At 32.5% G+C, this 21,768-nt stretch overlaps 3 protein-coding genes across 3 annotated transcripts; all 3 read left to right on the top strand.

The window, feature by feature from the left end:
* Positions 1-373: 373 nt before the first annotated feature.
* On the top strand, positions 374-1,386 carry HELRODRAFT_168486 (hypothetical protein; the record flags this gene model as incomplete). The annotated part of the gene is made up of 5 exons (XM_009014338.1): positions 374-482; positions 550-647; positions 721-842; positions 926-1,081; positions 1,152-1,386. The coding sequence occupies 5 exons, from the start codon at positions 374-376 to the stop codon at positions 1,384-1,386; spliced, it is 720 nt and encodes a 239-aa protein (XP_009012586.1).
* Positions 1,387-2,824: 1,438 nt separating this feature from the next.
* On the top strand, positions 2,825-9,026 carry HELRODRAFT_97598 (hypothetical protein). Its single transcript, XM_009014337.1, has 14 exons — positions 2,825-2,957; positions 3,224-3,433; positions 3,565-3,700; positions 3,865-4,042; positions 4,344-4,559; positions 4,772-4,920; positions 5,138-5,209; positions 5,372-5,440; positions 5,652-5,854; positions 6,149-6,214; positions 6,655-6,789; positions 7,311-7,425; positions 8,013-8,233; positions 8,430-9,026. Exons 1-14 carry the CDS (start codon positions 2,869-2,871, stop codon positions 8,686-8,688), a joined length of 2,118 nt encoding a protein of 705 aa, XP_009012585.1. The 5' UTR covers positions 2,825-2,868; the 3' UTR covers positions 8,689-9,026.
* An 8,220-nt stretch (positions 9,027-17,246) lies between these two features.
* Positions 17,247-19,671, top strand: HELRODRAFT_168484 (hypothetical protein; the record flags this gene model as incomplete). The annotated part of the gene is made up of 3 exons (XM_009014336.1): positions 17,247-17,404; positions 18,476-18,582; positions 19,604-19,671. The coding sequence occupies 3 exons, from the start codon at positions 17,247-17,249 to the stop codon at positions 19,669-19,671; spliced, it is 333 nt and encodes a 110-aa protein (XP_009012584.1).
* Positions 19,672-21,768: the final 2,097 nt, after the last annotated feature.

Raw genomic sequence — 21,768 nt, 5'->3', positions numbered from 1 at the left:
GCAACAATAATAAATTTTAAGAAAATTTCACGTCACTTCATAAAAATTTGTAACATGGATCATATGTCGTCTACATACATTTTTCTTTTGTACGTTATATTCGTTATTCTTGCATGTTAACATCTATTACAAGCAAGGAATTATCGATGTACTAACATTAAAAACATCAACATTTTCATTTATTAATAAATTTTTTAATATAATTAATAATAATAATAAGTCAATCAAATTTTGGCTAATGGTCAATTGAGATATTAGATAAGTTATCGAGTTTAAATCTCAAGATAATGCATTGGATAAACTTTACATTAGATTGGTACAGTACGCGGGAGAATTATTTTTTTTGGGAGATTGTTGAAGATGCGGATCAACAATGCTCACGCAAATGTTCAATGCTACTGAAAAAGTTGTATCGTTTGCAGAACCAAATTGTTTGTACTATCTATCAATAGTTTATGATAGGATGCAGGAGTCCTATGACAGTAAGTGGATGAGTATGCTGATCTATTGTATTTAAATTTCTTAGGAGACCAACTTTTATTTCTATAGCAGGATTGGACACCGAAGTATTTGAACGTCTGGCAAAAAACGTTATTCGATTGTTGTGTAAAAGAACAGAAGGAGATGAAATCGCATACTTCATCAAAGTCGGTTGTTCGGCAATGCTAGTGACTCCACTGTAAAACTTTTCCCCAACTCTAAACACATGTACCTCTACAGAAACCCTATAAAAGTAGCTCAGTCATTAAGAAAGCTAGCTTATTCAAATTTTTCTGCAAGAATGATGCTACACTTCGGGAGAGGTTCGGCAGAAAGAAGTTGCTTAGTAATGAAATTAATCGGTTTGCCTCTATCCATTTACAGGTCAGTTTGAAGGCTTCATTTACATTTACATCATTTTAAATACTCAACTTTTTTTTTAAAGAATAAAGATAGATTCTGAATATGCCTACTGTATGTGGAGATGGTTGATATCTTCATATCTTTATTTGAAATTTAGTAAAATGATACAAAACTACCCTGCAATCAGATACGAGGACATTGTTGAAAGTCCATCAGAAGCAATGAATACAATTTTCAGGTCTTTCTCAAATAATTTGCCACTAGTATTTTATTTCACTAACATACGTTTTAACATATTTTAAATTAAGCCACTGGAACTTATCGATCGATCTTGTCCCCAAGGCGGTTAGAGCTTTGAAATGGGATTCACAAGCAAATACTTCCCTCTCTACAGAAATTCAAAAGAGGATTTCAGATTTATCTTTTGATGAAGAAGCTAGAACTGAATGCAATCAACTTGCAGATCAGTTGGGACTTCCGAAATTAACCGAAAAAAATTATGTTCTTGTAAACACAATTACTCAAATGAATGGGCACCAATAAAAATCTACTATAAAATAATTTTTCTTTTTTTTCCATATATAATATATATACAGTTGGGTTAAATTATTTTGGGACGCGTTTTTTAAAATTTATTTAAAGCGACTTTAATAAACAAAATATGCTTATTTTCATTGTTTGAGTTAAACTTTTAATTTCATCTCATGCGATTTACGCACATCAGATCAGAATAAATGCATGCCCCATACTGCATGCTACAAATATTTCATATAGCTAGTGAGTTGAGAATAGCAATGAATCTCCAGATTACCACTTAAGAATTTGTAAACCGCTCAAGTCAAAAACTTTCTCGACTATGCTGGCTGGAGAACAGCCGCGTTATCGAGCTAAGCTAGTAACGGGAACATTACAATATTCATTTTATAATATTGCCTTGCATGTTGCAACTAATCTACGTCTGTCAGTTTCTAATTTTTTAAAGAAAAATAAAAAAAATATTGTGTTGTCACACATTTCGGAGTGTTCAATTACTGCAAAGTGTTAAAGATCGGGTTTTGGGGAAGTCGATGGGTCCTGAAAGTATAAGACACAAGAAAGAATAGTCGGCGAGTTAGCTCAGTCGGTAAAAGTGCCATGTCTCGTGCAATTACGCGATGGCCGGGTTCGAATACTGTCGGTCGTAACTCAAAACTATCATACGCCATGCACGTATGATGCGATGCTTGCACGTGCATACATAATGTGTATGTACGTCCTAAGGTGTGGTATGGATAGTACGGTCTTTGTGGCACAAAGGTTTAAGTGCAGGGATGATATGTAAGAGGTTCTGCATGTGTCAGAGCTACATTATAAAGAAAAAAAGAAGTATATTATGTGGAGTTGTGTATGTGTATAATCCATATAACTAGAATAAATATAACGGCCTTCGCTCATTTTTAACGGTCGAACAAGAAGCTTACTAATGGAGGGGAATTGGAGGGTGATTTTTTATCGTTCGAGTCAAAAGTTATGACTATGGATGGATATCCATGGATATTATATCCATGGATATATATATATATATATATATATATATGTATATACATGGATATATATATATATATATCCATGGTTACGACCGTATATTTACTAATTTCGGAATATTGCTTTAATTTTAATATTAATTTAATTTTTAATTATAATTTTTTTTAAATTGTGATTCAATGTGGTAATTACTTTTATTTTGTATAAATTTAAAAAAATAAAATTCACATTACCGAAAATAATTAAAAGTTGAAAAAAATTGAGGTTATTTGCATATCTCTGCTTCAACCCATAAGAAAGTGTTGTAAATTGGTAAATAGGCCTCCCTTTGTATAATCTCTTAATTGTCTTTGGTCTGTATGCTTTCCATTGTAAATATTAGTTCTATTGTTTACTGTGTATATAAATTTAATTATCGCTAAGACCGGTTACTTGTAAGTTGTATTTAGTTTGTAATTATATTCAGTTTGAGTTTTTCGGATTAAATTTTTTCTAATAAAAATGACGGCGTCTGTTGATGTTAGTGTCGAAGTTTTGCAAGAGTGCATGATTCAAGAAGTTACTTTGGATGGCCAGGAAATATACGTTTTGTAAGATTTATCTACTATTTTCATTTTTCAATCTTTTCTTTTTCAATGATGATATTTTAATTTGAAAATAAATTGGAATATTAGATTATTCACTTATTTAAATAGTAAATTGATTTTAATTTTAAATGTGAGTATTTATTATAAGTTGTCATAAATGTTTGGCTGATGTTTACTTCTTACCTTACTAAGTAATTTGTTATCTGTCATGTCATATATTTATTTATTTAATAATTAATTATAATATGTTATCATGATCATCATCAAAGGCCTTTGACCATGTCTGAAAATCTGACAAAAATGGCCCACAAAATTGATTTTTCAAAAGATGAATTTGATGGCAAAAGTAAACAGTTATCAGAAGCAGTTGATGAGGAGGAAGAAGATGAGGAAGAAAATGAGAATGAGAGGCAGTATCCCAAGCAAACACTTGTCCAACCCTCTCTCTGGCCATGGGATTCTGTCAGAAACAAATTAAGGTCTGTTGATTTTTGTTTCAAGTTCAATTCTCTGGATATTTATTTTTTTTAAATATATTCTATTTCACATAAAATAACCTATTTGCATTTCTTTTGAAATTCAAATATGTTGTTAATTTTTTCCAAACTAGATCTGCACTAACTGAATTGACAGCTCTTCAAGACATATTGACAATTTCGAGAGATCGAAGGTACATGACGCTAGATTATGTTCAGCATGATGCAGGCGAGGCAAAGAGTGCATTTCTGCTTGTGGCAAGGAAAAGGGTTGGTTTTTGTGGCTGTTGTTGCTGCTGCTGTTGTTGCTACTCTTTGTACTGTTTGAACCTTTTTTAAAAATTTGATGAGGAATAGTTATATGGTCAACAAAGAAATTTAAATATAGTAGTGTTTGCTGTTAGGTGTAACTTTAAACATTAATTATTTGACAGGCAATAGCATCTAGTGCAGGTTTCATGAACACTGGCATGGAAAGGATGAAGAAGAATCTTGAACAGATAATGAAAAATAAGAACCACGATTTTCACTACGAGCTGTTGAAGTTGAGGAAAATATGGAGATTGAAGAAAGTCGGAGGCTCCATTCTTGGGGACCTCAGCTACAAATCAGGTTGGTTCTTTATCTGCTCTGTTATTCGTTTGTTTTGTTTCTTTTTGGTAAAAATTATTTCACCTATTTCTATAGCCAAATATTAAGCCAAATAATATCATTGATTCACTCATGAATGAGTTTGTTTCAATTTTGATACATCACTTATTCATGCATCCCTCATGGCAGTTATTGCTCACAGTTGCATTGCATTTATTGTGGTGCTAGTGGAACAGAATAAAATGCACAAAAGACCATCACAGCATATTATTATTATAATTATTATTATTTGACTTATTATTGATCCCTCACTTCCTCCTAGCTGGTTCTCATTTCTGGGTCAGTGGGACGTTTGAGGTGGTCAAGACGGACAGTGAGGCAGCCGACAACGAGCCAGGCACGTCGCTACAGCACCAACAGCAGCAGCCCATGCATCCAATCCACAGTCCACTCTCCAACCTCTCCAATTTAAATGTCATCATCCCAGACGAGCTCAGCGGCAATGCATACATCAGGATTATCATTAAAAGAGTCAATGGTAAAATTGTTTTTCTCGACACTTTAATTTCTTATTTTTGTTGCATCAATGTTCATCCAGTAATTTATTTTAATAATTCATATACAGTTATACATTGTACAGTTTATTCATGTCTATTGTTTTCAAAATAGTTTTTATATGTTTTTCAAATGTTTTGCAATATTGAGTATTGAATTGAACTGAAAGTTATTTTTTGATCCCATCAAATTCAGAAAAAGACTGCAGCATAAGCACATTCTTCTCGCAAAACTTCCTATCGTCTTCTTCGTCATCGTCTTCAACTTCTAGTGAACAGCTATCATGGTCGAAAAGACTTGAGCTTGCCCAGAATGTTTTATTTTGTAAAGAATTATTTGCACAGGTTTCTATAAAGTTTTCTATATTCTTTCATTACAATTTGTAATTGAAATCCTAAGTTTATTACTAGTAATAATTTTTTGCAATTATAAATTTATGTATCATATTGAATAAATAATATGCATTTTATAAATTGATATTCTATATATTTAAATTTTTAGGAATTCAACAACTCCTTCTGGTCATTTTTGTATGAATGATTTTAATTTGATATTTTAAAGTTGTACCAAGAAGCCATGAAACACCAATCACGAATTCCAAATATGGCTTGCGGGAATCATATCGTCTGCCATGTTAGTAAATATGTGTGCTTGTACGTGCGTGTATGTGTGTCTTTCTGTGTGTCTATGTTAGTGTGCGGTTTTATGTTAGCAGTTTGGTACGCGCGCGCGCGCGTGTGTGCGTGTGAAATTTGGGAATTTTTTTTTAAATTTTTCATTTTTCATTCATTCAAGTTGTTTCCTGACGTGAAGTTGTTCATATCCTTGTGCCACACAACAGAGCAGAACAAATCAAATAATGGGGTGAGTTGGGATCTGCTTTTAAATTTCACTAATCTCATTTCTAATGTAGAAACGAAAATAATAATAAAGACGTCTATGAACTATGAATACTTAATGATTGCTTATTAAGATGTCAAACCTCTTTACAACTAATCAAAATACGTTAACGGATACAACATAACACGAGAACAACAACAACAACTGCAACAACAACGTTACACAAAAACCACAGAACAAACCAGCACTTGCACTGAGCAAGCAGCACAACAGCGTATTAGAGCATTCTGTCTACCAGCTATTAAGGGAGATACACTACAACAACACCAACTTTCCCCCTCCAAGGCCCGTCACCATGCCGCTTGGTTTCATCAAAAAGAGGCATCATCTTGGCCCTGCCGGTTCCACTAAGTCACAAATTTCGGACTTTAATTTGGGGTTTGTGGTTTGCTTAGTTTTCCTATGTTTATTGCTCTGGTGCTCTTTACGGTGCTATTTCATTCTTCTTCTTATTGTCACTAGTAGTAGTAGTAGTAGTAGTTGTAGTAGCAGCAGTAGTGGTAGTAGTAGTAGTAGTAGTAGAAGTAGTAGTAGTAGTAGTAGTAGTAGTAGTAGTAGTAGTAGAAGTAATAGTAGTAGTAGTAGTAGTAGTAATAAGAGTTGTTGTAAAACTAATATTAGTATTTATAAAACATTGATTAAAAAATTTCTCTCAATTTATTTTCTCTGCAGACTACCTCGAAATATTATTCTTTGGCCGTTTGTCAGTCAAGCGAAGCATTACTTCAACAGACAAAGGTTGGCCATTTTGGGATCTTTGCTTCTTAAAAAGACGCTACTAATAAAACTTATACTACATTTACTACCAATGCTACTATTTATAATAATAGTTATAACAATAATAACGGTGTTAATCGTTGTTATTAAACTGTTAATATCATTCATGCAAATTATAATAATGCAATGAAAGAGTTGTTAATGACAAAAGTAACATCTTCACGTAATAACATTACAGATATGCATGTCGTTTGTGGCAGATGATAGCATGATATCATGATGGTCTATCTCAATGTTTTAACAAATGATGATACCATTGTCTTAACAAATGATGATACCATTATCTTAAAAAATGATGATACCATTGTTCTCCGTAGTTTAACATGTGATGATAACATGATATCATAATGTTCTAATGATAACATGATATCAGAATGTTCGTAATGTTCTTCTCACATTAGAGTCATCAACATGATAGATGAGATCGTCATAGAAGTCCACGAACCTCAGATAATTGTCCACACAAGTTACTTGAATTCGGCCACATCAACAGGCTTGCGTTTAACTATGGCTTTCAGTGGATTCGAACACAACAAGTTAGTTTTTGTTGTTTATTTTATTTTTTTGATTGTATTTGCTTGTGTGTAATTGTTTTTTTTAATGGAGTTTTATTTGTATGCGTTTTCTCTTTTGATGATTGATTTGGGAAGAATGTACTTGTCTGTAAATGTCTTAAGCAGATGATTATCGCTGAATTTGGTCATCTATGTTTCATCGCTATTAATTTGATTGTGTGTATGTTAAGTTAGACGTTTAATATTAGGGTGGTTATTTTCTACATCACTTCATTTCCACTGCGACCTCCACTATCTACATCTTTCATCTTCACCATGAACAAAAACAACTCAATCATCACGAACGTTACCTTTATCTCACTTACCAGCATGACAACTGGTGCTATCACCCTCCATCTCTTCAACCATCATTATAAATGTTGCGACCAACATCATAATTTTTATGAATATTATAAATAATAATATATACAAACAACTGCAAACAATAAATACTATTCTCATCTTATCCATCACCATTCTTCCGCCATTTCAATTCAATAAAGGACCTGCATTATGTTATACATCTATGAGACCAAGCTGGAAGTAGCATGCAAGGATGGCAGTTTTCAAACGCTGGATGTTGACTTCAAACAGCTTAGAAGATTTATTATGGAGCAGGTATGTATGGAGTAGTTGTGTTCTGTCTCTCTCTCTCTCTCTCTCTCTCTCTCTCTCTCTCTCTCTCTCTCTCTCTACCACGTATTTCCTGTTTATATCATGTTTCAGTGGACAGTTTTTGTTACGTTTATGTTAATTTTTGCTCTCATTTCTATTGCTGCCCATTTTAATGAAATATTTTTTTTTATTTTTTCAGAAAAAATAGTTTAAAAATGTTGATTATAAATTTAAGAACATAAAAAAATGGTGACGTGAAGTTTTTGTTCAAAATATAATAATCATCTTAGTGATTGATTGCATGTAATTGGTTGAAAATTCAATACGTGGATGCAGGCACGAGTGCATTTTTGTTTTTAGCGCACTTTTAAGTTCTCATTTAAATAAACTGTTGATGTATTTCTTCATTGCGTGTCTGCTTTTGGTACATTGTCTGCTAATTTGTTGGTTCAAATGGTTTAATTGGATAGAACAGAGTTCGAACGGAGCTGTGCATGTTGTTTTAGCTAGCTTTAAACCAAACTTTAATAATTTCGTTTCATAATACTTATGAAATAATTCATGAATGATACATCCATCTGACTGACCAGGTCACCGAACATCATTTACTCATGGTCAGCGTGCTAGCGAAAGCATTTGACTGGAAGATACTTTCCATGAATAAGAACTGCTTCCCCCCGAAGGATTACATCGTCAGCAGAGATTGCGGCTACTATGATGATGAGACTGTCAAGATGCACCACGACGAAGAACTCACTGGTGACATCAACCCGAGCATGGGAATGCTTATCATCTCGCCCAAACAGAATAGGTTTGAGGCAATACTTATTACATTCTTTGTACTTTTATATTCAAGTCTCGTAAAAATGATTGAAGATAGACTGGTTCGGTAGTTTGTTTGAATTTTGTCATGCTAAATAAATTTGTGCTAATTAAAAAATTGTTTCAACGTTTTTGAATACTGAATGGGATGAACGTAAGAATGTAACCATCCTTCCCACGTACAGGATGTTGAGTATCCACTGCTTCAGGAACAACACTCAAATCGTGAAGGTGTGTCGCAAACCAGGCGTCCAACAAGCGTCGGGAGCATCAGTCGAGGCTGTCGAGAACGAAGTAATGCAGGGTTGTGAGGACCTGCCTCCGAAGTGGCAAGAAACTGTTGACTGCTTCGAATTCGTCTACATGGAATACCTTCCCGGCAAAAATTTTGCTCAGAAGCTGGAAGTCTTGATGGCTGCTCTGGTGCCAGATCTGACTGCATAAAATGAAATTGTTATTTTATTTATCAAGTTGAGTGTTTGGTTCTTTGTAAGGTGATGATGATTAGTTATAGCAATAAAGAAAGTGAAGTGACGATAATATTGTTATCTAGTTATGTCTACCGTCATATCATCGCATTCTAGTATTTTTTCTGACTTCATTTTTGGAAACTGTAGCATGGCGTGAAAAATTCTTACGTTGTGTGTGTGTGTGTGTGTGTGTGTGTAGTTTGTTGGTTCTCACGCGTTATTGGTGGAAATGATTCATTCCAGTGCCACTTGTATTATACTTCTTGTAAAAAATTGGTTGCTTACGTTAATGAGAATCACAACGTATATGAATTCCTTGTTAATTTTTATTCAAAATTAAAAATTATATTGAGTAAAATAAATTACAAAGTGAACAAAAATCACGAATGAATAATTTAGCCTCCTACGACTCAGTTTTTAACGTAGCCTCATCCTTACTTAACTTTATCATTTGCCCATTAAACGCAATGAACTCTGGCGATGAGTGCATTTGATTTGCTAATGTGTACCACTTATACATACGTAGAATACTCACCTATAGATATGGTACCACTAATTATACAAAGTACTGCATTTAAATAAACGTGCCGATGAACTAACTGACTTGCTGTTAGCTAACTCCTTCCTAGCACTCGTACAAGTTGAGAAAGTTTTGATGTTAATTAGGAATGTTTTGCGCTAATGTATTGTTGAGAACGTTATCAAGTGTACACTGAGTGTACACTGTGCAAATGTTGTACTCTATGTCTAAATACATTTTTTCGAGTTTTTATTGTTTAAAAATTCAAATCTAGTTGATAATTACAACATCAGTAAAAAGTTAGTAGAATACGATTTATAAAAGTGTGCTTATTTTTATGTTTTTTACACATACGTTTGTAAATACACGGTATACGCGGCAAACTTTAAGATTGTAGGAAGCAAGACAAACTTATTAAACTAATTTTCAAACGAAAGAAAGTTAATCGCAGAGTAGAAATGAACGATAGTGCAAAAGAAGTTTATTTATTGCGTCTATTTGACATTTACAACAAAATATCTATCATTCCGCAGTCTGACTCCAACAATCACGTCAATTTTACGGTTAGAAGTACCGTACAGTAACGCGGTAGTTTGATTGATCTGTGCTTGCTAACTCCTGGAAAGGAGCGTATGTTCCTCAAAATGCTGAAGTTGTCCTGATCAAAGTGATAATCATCGCTAATATCAATACTGGTTTTAAAATGTGCTGCCGACAGCTGTACCCCATTTATATTGATCCGATACAAATATTAAATGATAAACACCGAAATAATTCTACGATCTGTGCATTTAGTAAATTGTTTAATAATTTATAACATTAAAAGGTTTAAACTTTGATAGTAAATTGCTGTAAAATTTATATAATTTTTCAAATAAAACCCCATGCAAATAACTTTTGAAACACGCAATCAATCACTGAACATACAAAGCATCACTGAATGCTTTGTATGTTTATTTAAGATAGATAACAGTTATCATACTTGAAGTGTGATACGTAATGAGTTAGTTGTTATATGATGCTGTATTGAAAGTACAATGTTGTATATGTTATAATATATTGCACGAAATATTTTCAAATTTTTGTGTCAAGTATTCTTCTCGTTAATTGTTCTAATCTATCTACTTCATACGTTGCCTCAAGCCAACACGAATGCACGTCTTCTTATTATAGCAATTGCATTTGTGCAAGTCTAAAAAGATTACGATAAGTGATTTAATATTATTATTTCACTAAGCTGTTGGTTTTCTGCTAAGTTGTTTGTTTCATGTTTTCGCCGCTGTGTTTTGCTTTGTGTTTTCCGTTGTGTTTTGTTTGTTTGTTGAAGTTATTCATGTTTTTGTTCATGTTCTTGTGATTTTTTTGTTGATGTTGTTATGTAGATGGATGTGATTTTTGGAGGAATTCAGTTTTTATCGCTATCACGAATAAACACAAAATTAGTCAGTGCGTTATGTGCGAGATGATTTGTCTCGCAGCAGTTGCACATCTGTTGATCAGACCGTTGCAGAACATCTTCCCTAACCTGTGTCAGTATAATTACAGGAGATGAAGGAGAAGTTGTTGATGATGTGAGCAACATGATGATTTGGTGTTTATTGTTAGTCATTTATTCATTCATTCGTTTGTTCCTTCGTTGGTTCATTCATTGATTCATACATTCATTCATTTTATCATTCGTTCTCTCATTCGTTCGTTCATTCATCACTCATTTGTACAGTTTTTTTACTGTCGGTTCATGAGTTTGTTCATGTTTGCTTGTTCATTCAATAAATTATTCATTTGTTCACCTTTGTTTGTTCAATCATGCATCACTTGGAGCGCGTTGAAATAACGCCGGATGAATGACTGCATGTTGCATAGTGGGTCAACTTATCCAGTTTCTCATTTGAATATTCATCCTGGAAGTAAAAGTTAAACCAAATTATTTTATTTAATTATTCGAATTAAATTAAATTAATCAACGTTATTAATTAAAAATAAACAATTAAAAAAGTAAAAGTAATATGGTAATAGTAAGTATTGATAGAACATTTGCATGTGAATGATGCATTATCAGATGTAAACGAGTGAGTAAGTTTGAGGCACAATATAAAAGCAATAATCAGATCATTATTTTGTAATAAAATAAATTCGAATCGAAATTTATGGGCAGGATCTGCTGACACGTTAGTTGATTGATTGTTCTATTAATTAAAGGATTGTTTAATTGATTGTTTAATTGATTGATTGGTTGATTAGCTGGTTGATTGATTTGTTGTTTGATTGATTGATGACCGGTTCATTGACTAGTTGATGAGTTTTGTCTGATTGATTAGATGGCTGTGTTGTAAATTATGAAGGTATGTGTATTAGATTGATGGATGAGAATAATTATGTTTTTCCTACAAAGCAGTTATATAAATATAATCAAATGTACGTTTCACACATTTAAAATATGAAAAATTGAAGGTAGTAAATTATAACACAACTGAAACTCTTCAATTCGTAAAAAATGAAAATAAAAACGAAATGTCATTCGCTCTCTTTTATCATGTTAGAAACAGAAAATCCGCAACTAGAAATTAATAAATGATTAAAAGATTGAATAAACAAAGAATGAAAGAAAGATGAATAAATGAATGAATGAATGAATGAATGAACAAACATGGCTGACATTGTCTAATTCAATGTATGAGCATGATTGATTGTGTTTGCGCTAGTTGATAACCTTAGAATGATGTCTCGCTGGTCGGTCGGTCTGTGCATTTGCACTGTTGTTCTTCTTCCATATTTTCTTTTATCTTTGATAGTGGAATACTAAATATCATACATACATATATACAGACTTACATACAAACAAACATACAAACAAACTTACATACACATAGATAGATAAGAACAATGTCGAAGTTTTTTTTCGTAAAATCTTTGCCCCTCCTGGTTATTTTGGTGTGTGATCTTCTCAGTAAAGGGGAAAGACTTACAAATTTTTTTGAAACATAAAATTCTGAGCAAAAATTGTGTGTGTGTTTGTTGGTGTATGTGTGCATGTCTGTCTGTCTGTCCGTGCGTGTGTATGTGTATTAACACAGACGCATGTTTATAAATTAACACACACACCAAAAATGCCTCAACGCCTCTATGGTTAAACGAAAGTGATAAATAAAGAGACGAAGATAGTGCAAGCAATGAAAAAGTAGAAGGGAAAAAATGACGGAGAGAAAAAATGGAGAAGAATCGGAGAAGGAAAATAATGGGGTGCAGGCGAAGCTTACATTATGTCAGTCAGGTTGCACTTAGCCAGGTTTCAAATCATTTCCCTGCGGTCATCATTCAATTTATGCCTCGGCCTAGAAAACAACAATGCAATCTCTTTCCCACCTCCACATTATGCTTTTCGTCTTTTCGTCATTTTGGCTTTTCCTCTCATATGGATGTTTAGTTTTTATTCTTTCAATGTTTGTTTTTCAGTGTAATTTTTACGTTGTTTCATCTTTTCAATATCTTATTTTTGTTTTTCTTTCACGTTTCATAATCTTACTCTCTCGTTCTCTCCAGTTTTCTCTTTTTCTCTCTTGTTTATTGCATTTATTTGTAAATTTTTTTTAGGTAAAATACAATGCTTTGTTTAATCTCTCATTCTCCATCTACTTCTACCCGCTTTTTTATCTTTCAGTTATTATCTTAACAAATGCACATCTTCACCAACTACATAGTTAGCAACTGCTTAATAATATTTTTCATCACGTCATCACGTATAACTTGACAAAAATACCAGCGTATCTACATACAGACATTCACACGTATCTATATGACTTGACATACATAGATCAACTGATCCATATTAATACATTTTATGCAGCATACGTGTATATCGCAAACATTTTTTATACCTATTTCATTTAACACGTCTTTATAGACTTCACACATACATACATCAGCCCGCCGATTTATTTGCATTTTTAACACATAAGCTCTTAATTTACACACATCCATGTACAAATGAAGAGCATTAAAAAGTACAAAGATACATACATACAATATACTTACATACAAACAAACATATGCAGACACATAAATACACACATACATACACACACAGACTTACATACAAACATATATACATAGATGCAAACATACATGCACACATACAAACGTACATACAAACATACATACAGATACAGAGATACATACATACATACATACATGTTTGGTAGTAGAGGTAGGTTTTGAATGACTGATAAATTGATTCAACGATTGATAACACGACCGACCTAACGCTCATCTCATCCATTACAACTTAGCATAAGGCATACATACAAACCACACAGATTCACACACACACACACACACACACACACACACACACACACACACACACACACACACACACACACATACTACGTACATACGTACACACATTCCTAAATATTTATACACATATTTGTTGTGTTGAAGCGTTATAGTTGAAATTAGGAAATAAATTTATAAATGTTAATGTGTTAATGCGGTCTACATAGGCATTAAATTGTGTGTCTAGTCTACGCACCACAAATAGAATCGTTTATATTTGTATTCGTAATGTTTTTTTTTATGTAATACTTATAAAAATGCATTCATGTCTTAATGAATTTTTTAATAATGAACAACTCGTAAAAACGTATAAATCACATGAGTTATTTTTTGCCAAAAAAAATATTTTAATCAATTAAAAATGAAAAGATGCAACCATATCTTTAAATGTTGGCGCGTGATGAATAAATAGGAGAGAGTGGTACAGATTTTACGAGATGATCACTGGAACGACATGTTTTGTATACAAGAACTTGCATTAAAATCAGAGTTAAGAACATTTTTATTTCATGTAGATATCTAAAAATACTTATATATAGATGTTTAACATGTAAGTGTGATAGAATGACCATATTTGAATTGGTGTATGTTTTTACAAGCATATATATAATGTATATACACAATGTAAATTTATCTGCTATATACAACACCGCAAAAACTGATATAAATGCAAAGGAATCTTTATAAATGCTTTCATGCCAGCTTGTGCGTGCATGTATACGTGTGTGTGTGTGTGTGTATGTGTATGTATGTGTATATATTTAAACATTTGTGTATATGTATGTATGCATGTATACATGTGTACATGTATGTGTGCGTGTCTATGTGTGTATGTATGTATGTATGAATGTGTGTGTGATGTGTGTGTGTAGGTTTTTATATCTACAAAGTGTTAGTGTTTTGATGTTTTTGATGCATATGCCAGTGTTTATAATGATGAGATGGAAGATGGAGATGGAAGATGATGCGCTTGACCATGTTGTGCTGTATAAAATGTTTGTAATGATAACTTAACAAATGATGATTGGAGGGGGGTTTGGTTTGGATTCACATATTCGAAAGCATTATTATTATTATTATTATTATTATTATTATTATCATTATCATCATTATTTATTATTATTATTATTATTATTTATTATTATTATTATTATTATTTGATTTGCTCGCACTGAAGAGTTTACTTAATCGTGAATGAAGTTTTATTAGCGATAAATGGCAAAAACCAAGGAACAATTCCAAGCATATCTTCCCCAACTGATGCACACCTGGAGATTAAGATGGCCGCATAAAACTTGCACACAGTACATAAATAACCATCCAGTTGACGTCGTTGAATAAACATGAGGTTAATTAAAACTGCCCCGGGCTATGTACGATCGTTCTGATTGGATGAAATAATTGGCAGATAATTGCCCTCATGAATATTAATGAGATAAAAATGAATGGTCCTACTTATTATGGAAAGATTGTAACGGTGAATCATATTGTGGATGACGTCATATTGTAACTATACATTGTTCCTTGATGATGATCACCAATTTGAATGATATTACCGAAGAATATAAATTTACAAAACAGAACTGAAATAGTTCAATAAGTATTAAACAAACCTTGCTTAATTTTGCAATTAGAAAACTAAAAGAAAAAAAGATTTGATCGCCGGCATTCATCAAATCAAATAGAAAGATTTCTCTTGGCAGGTCGGTTGTAATTGCATGGTAAATCTACTTTCACAGTTGGATGATGATAATTTTAGGTCCTGTTCCTTCATGAAGATGGCAGTGGATTTATCATTTGTTAGTTTTGTGAGGTGAAGTTTATAAATAAATTGCTCTAATAAAACAAGAAGCTACATTTTGTTGTGAAAAAATTCGATGGTTACATTTTATTTTGAGAAAAAAAAACAATGTTTATATAATTTTTGGGACATGCGCATTGCAATGTCTGCATGGGGTTACACCGGGGAGTTTGTCCAATTAGTAAACAATATCACGTGACATCGTTATGCGTAGTGCCCGCACGCACGCACACTCATCCACAAACACACACAGGCACTCTCACGCACACTCACAACAATACGCATATAAAAATTTACTTTTCATGAACGATATGTATAAAAAATGTACATATGCAAATATAAATGTACACACACGCACACACACACACACAGATACATATTACACCCACCAACATATGTACACACACATATATATTTATATAACTAGATAGTAATATGACGGATAGTAGAAATGTAATGCAGTAATGTATTGTATTGTATAGCGAACGTATAGAGTATGGAGTGCACAAACGATGTTGTTTGTGTATATAAAGTTGGACACGCGAAAGTTTGCGAAGACTCTTCTCCCGTTAAGACTTGTGTGTTTCGGTGTTTGTTAGTGACTGCTTTCCAATAAGAATTAATAATTTTTAATGTAATTATATTTTAATTAATTTAAACTATTTTTCCAAATTGTTCTGCATAAAAGATGGATGTTATAGTTTGTAAATGAGAGAGTTTTAACATTTTTATAACGTTTATTATAATACTTAGTAATAAACTGTATAACAACATGCTTGTAACAGTACATGAAACAAAAATATACAATCATTCACATTAAAACAGTTTTACAATGAAATCGGATAACTTGTTTGTATAAAAATAATATTAATGAAAAAAAATAAAATAAAATAAAAACGAGTCAATAGCGAATGTTTTTGCTGATGTTTTGATTTGATTTGCATGCGAGTGAGAAAAGGAGTGTGTGAAATTGTGGAAGGCTTTGAACTGAACATTCCTTATCTAACTTGCTTCAATAAAATAAGTAGGTGAGGCTATCTATCTTAAATGTTTTGTTTTGTCTTGTTGTTTTGAGTTCATTTGCTTGTTTATATATGTCTAATTTTGTTATCATTTTAAATATTCAAATTGTTAATAAGAATGCCAAAATCTTACTGAACATGCATTTATTTTGTATTATGTTTGTTTCTTTTCTGTTAGTACAATTGTTTAGTTCTTTTGTTTACGGATAAATATTCGCTTGATTAATTTTAGCCATTAACCATTTATTGATGCTAGCATTAATATTCTAATTTTTATATAAATGTCTATAAAACCATTTTAATTCTATTATAATTTTTATATAAATGTCTTTGAAACCATTTTAATTCTATTATAATTTTTATATAAATATCTTTGAAACCATTTTAATTCTATTATAATTTTTATATAAATATCTTTGAAACCATTTTAATTCTATTATAATTTTTATATAAATATCTACCTACAGAGCCAATGGCGAACACTCGCAATTATATAAAATAAACGCGCATTCTATGCTAACCGTCTTAACTGTACATCAAAATTAATGTAAAACTGCCCACATAAATCAATCACCGCCAAAAGTTTATAAATAAATAACAGTCTATAAAATAATTTTCCATCCATTCCACGTTGAGATGAATTGACGCAACTGCAACATTTTTAACATAACACAATTGAACATTTCAAAAGTCTCAAATTTTATTTTTGTCATTCATAACTTCAAAACTGTTTTACTCGGCACACACACACACACCACACACACACACACATACAAACAAACACACACACACATACTCATACTCTCTCACACACAGATAGATAGATAGATATCAATAATTTGATACCTTACGTCATGCAACCTAAGACATTAGCAAATATGCATGCATACTTCCCCCTGACAACTTTTTCTCAACACAACCGGCTTCAAAAACATCGAAAAACCGTCTTCATTCCCATAGATATCAGTGAGATAGAGATCCCTTACATATCAATGCCTACTACGTTGGCTAGGTCAACAGAATTTAAAACCGAAGAATGAGGAAACATAGAAATAATAATAATAAATAATCTCATAAAAGTTAAGCAGATTCAAATCACGTACTCAACCGAAGAATCGTATCAATTGTCAATATCGTCTTACCTTCCTCTACATACTTTTCACTTTTACACATCTTTCCTATATATCAGCAACTATATTTATATAGCGCAGAATTTTATTAAATATCTACATGAAGGATTTAAAGATATATATAAAAATACGGACTAAATATGTTGAAACTAATTGCACATATATTGGTCTCCGAATCATTCATGCTTTTTTGTTTTGTTTGATTGAATAAAAGTGATTTGATTTTGAAGTGTTTAAATAAAAAATATACACACATATGTATCGTGACATGCTAACAATATGCGCTGATGTATGTGGGTGTGAATACATCGTTGTGTGTGTGTGTTTGTGTTTGTGTATATATATATATATATATGTGTGTGTGTGTGTGTGTGTGTGTGTGTGTGTGTTTAATTTAGTTTAGTTTAGTTTATGTTGGTATATACTGTATGTTTATTTACTTATACGAGCATTCGTTCCAACACAACAACAACACAACATAACCACAACCCAACATAACAACAACAACACAACATAACAACAACAACACAACACAACATAACAACAACAACATAACATAACAACAACAACACAACAACAACACAACATAACAACAACAACACAACATAACAACAACAACACAACATAACAACAACAACACAACATAACAACAACACCACACGTGATATTTAATGTCCAGTACGAGCGGGCATCCTTAATATAAACATTATTTCTATTTATTTGTTTATTTTCATTCAAAATTATTTTCAATCAACCGTACGCTAGTGTACATAAACTCAAAATGTGAACATCTTCAGTACAAAGTTTTGCATAGGGCGTTTTATTTTAAACTTGCACTGTACTTAGTATGCAATTGATAAAAATACAAAACTGTACCTTGTATTGTATTTATGATAAATGCGTGAAACAAATTTAATTTTTAAAAAATGTTTGCGTACAATGTATACACACAGGTATGGTAAAAAAAACAACACTTCAGGTATTCTACATGCGGCAGATGTGTACAATATGCTTGTACATCAATGTACATGTGCTGTACAACACATCAATACGTGTGCACGTAGGCAATGTGTGCGTATGTCTGGTCTGGTCACATTTCTTAAAACTTTTGTTTTTACTTTGTTTCTTACTATTTGAAGTTGCTAAACATGTGTATGTTTTAGTTTGTGGATGTATACAACGTGTGTGTGTGTTTATGTGTGTATTTGTGTGTGTACGTGGAGGTGTACAATTTCACAATTTCAATACAAAATATGCATGTGTTCAGCCAAAATGAAAAACATGGATTCAAATTGTCTGTGTATGGTACATACGTGTTATGTATGTATGGATGTATGTATGCATACATGTATGCATAAGTGTATGTGCATGTTTGTGTGTGTAGTCGTGTGCTTGGGTATGAACGGTTTTGTGTTGCGTCAACATTTATATATGGTATGTATACATTTGTATGTGCGTGCATGGTAGGGTAGCATGTCTATTACAACCTGACAGTTGCATTTTATGGAAACTTTCTCGCAAAACATTCCATGCCGATTATTTTCAATCATTAAATATCATAAATGATAATATTTTTAATTCAAATGGACACTTGAGATAGTCGACTGAACCCTAAATGATCGATGATAAGATGACTTCCTGGCATGATTTTCAATGGGAGAGAAATTTTTTCTTTACGTGTTTACATTCATTCAGAACTTTTTTTTATATCAAAAAAACAATTCTTATTGTTTTTCATTTCGTATCGCTTGAAATTATACCAAATTTGTACTTTCATATCAACAAATCTCTTATCATCTTTCTATTTAAGTATCTTCTCATTTTTGTTGCCAATGAAATCAACACTCAACACATTTTCAACACTCAACACAAAAATGTCTAAATTGTCATATCAAAATCCAAATTGTCAACTAGTAAATACGTCGTTCACTAAGCGGTATGAAACCACAAAACTGAGACACAACGAAATGCACTAGCTCGCTGACTTCACACGCACACACACATACATACACACACATACACACACACCATACACACACACACACCATACACATCACACAAAAACACACACACACACACAGATGTATGTACTTACCAAACAATTCTTAACTCAGAATTCGGATCCTTCTATCCATGGATCCAGTTCTAAATGTTCAAACTTAAACGTAGCCAATAATTGGTAATTTATATAGCGCCTGTTTTTTAAATTTCGACATTTAGTTTTGTGGCGTGTGTCGTGCGTGCGTGTGTGTGTGTGTGTGTGTGTGTGTGTGTGGTGTTGAGTTCAGTGGTTAAAATGTATCAAAAAAACATTTCATTACCATTTTTGAATATGAATTTATTGTTGATTTGAGAAGATTAGCAAGTTATTTGTTGAATGATGATGTCAGTGATAATATGTCTGTTGATAATGTTGATATGGGGTGATGACGAAATGATTACGTATATATGGGGTGATATAAATTATGATGTCAGAATGATGTTCTGACGGTGATGCGAAATGATGTCATGAATTGATGTTGTTGTGATGCTAAAATGTGGTTGTTGTCGATGTAACTGTTGATGGTGTTTTTAATGTTATCGTTGTTGTTGGTGATGTTGTTGTTGTTGTTGTTGTTGTTTATGATGATGTTGGTGGTGAGAATGACAATTGGAGTTATTGTAACGCCACTGGTGATCGATGGCAGATGAATAGTTTTTGAAAATAATTTCTCAGTCACGTTCAAGTGTAAAATATTATTTCAAAAGGAAATAACTTTAATTCCGCTGAGTACATGCGTACGACTGCCTATGCATCATTTTGTAATGTAGACTCTAGGTTTCACTCTCTCTTTCTCTCTCTTCCCTTCTTCCTTGTTTGTTGTGTGCTTGTATTTTTGTTTGTTTGTTTCTGTTTTTTGATTGCATTGCTGGTTTATAGACACTAATACGTCATTAATGATTATCACTTACCACTTATTAAGTCTTTTTTATTTTTTATTTATTTTTGTTAAGAGCAAGTGCAAACAAATTGTTGTTTTTTTTTGAGTAGGTGCGTGTTTACTGTAGTGCCTGTCAGCGCGAGTAGGACACACCACTGAAACTTGTTCGTGAGATGGCGCGTGCGCATATTGACTGTGACACATTTCTAGACGCACCTAGACGCTGTGACATATTTCTAGACGCATAAGTACTTGCAAACAACATTGAACAACAAACATTTTTTGTTTCTGCTGGACAAACAAATCAATGAATAGATAAATGGAGGTCTCTATGTTTGCCTTCCTATTCAATGTTCTCTTGTGTCTTCGCATCACGTGTTCATATCACGTGTTCACTCATCCATCATTCTATTCCCTTCTCTCTTTCTTTTTTTTTCTCTCTCTTATAGTCTCTGCTGTTTTAGTTTTATTATTCTTCTTTTTCTCTTGTTCAATCGTTCTTTATATTCCTCAATGTATATTTCCATGTTATCTTCATTATTTTATCTTTATTTCTTTTTTCTCTCTATCTTGCGAGTGTCAAACCTGTCCGTCTAATTCTGTCATCCGCGTGAAGATTCCTCGTTTCAGTCTGTCTGTCTGTCCGTCCGTCTGTCTGTCTGTCCGTCCGTCTGTCTGTCTGTCGATGTTTGTCAACGTTGGCGAGAACTCACAACGTGCTCGCGTTTTATTAAATCGTGCAAATAATTCGCCCGACACATCAGATTTTTTTATTATTAAGATTTATACTAATGTTATTTTAAAAATTATTACTTGCTGTTATTATTGCCAAATATAAATGGCAAAGCATAAATTATTCGCATTTTAACCATCTTATGATTTAATGTTTTATTGAAATTTTCAATTAAAATTCAGACAAATACAAATCTGTCGGATGCATTCACATACAACGTCTGCAGGAGCGAATGTTGCATAAATTAATTGAGAGACCGCACATTTTAATGCATTTGCTTTTAAACAACGGCCTAGTGCTGTGGTTCTCTTTTGAAATTTAATATAAAAACTTAGAGCGCCCTCTATCTGATTTATTTATAATCTTTTGTCTGAACCGGAATGTGCCAATCATGTTGGTATATTGATGCACGTGTGTTTGTGAGTGTTTCTTTCTGTATGTGTGTCTTATGCGTGCGTGTGTTATTTGTTGCATGCGTGTATGTGTTTGTGTTGGTATGTGTATGTGTGTGTTTGTATGCCTACATTTTGTTAGAATTAATACATCCATCATTGTATTTATTATTTTGGTAATTGTACTTTTTGTAGAGGTA

The sequence above is a fragment of the Helobdella robusta genome (assembly GCF_000326865.2).
Source record: "Helobdella robusta unplaced genomic scaffold HELROscaffold_13, whole genome shotgun sequence".
NCBI classification, from domain to species: domain Eukaryota; kingdom Metazoa; phylum Annelida; class Clitellata; order Rhynchobdellida; family Glossiphoniidae; genus Helobdella; species Helobdella robusta.
This window is presented reverse-complemented; position numbering and strand designations above follow the sequence as displayed.

Bases quoted from the DNA above. Each gene is read 5' to 3' on its own strand.
- HELRODRAFT_97598 (XM_009014337.1), top strand. From the start codon at position 2,869: ATGACGGCGTCTGTTGATGTTAGTGTCGAAGTTTTGCAAGAGTGCATG. The intron at 3,701-3,864 runs GTTGGTTTTTGT...ATTATTTGACAG, and splicing joins TGCTTGTGGCAAGGAAAAGG to GCAATAGCATCTAGTGCAGG. The intron at 6,790-7,310 runs GTTAGTTTTTGT...AATTCAATAAAG, and splicing joins AGTGGATTCGAACACAACAA to GACCTGCATTATGTTATACA.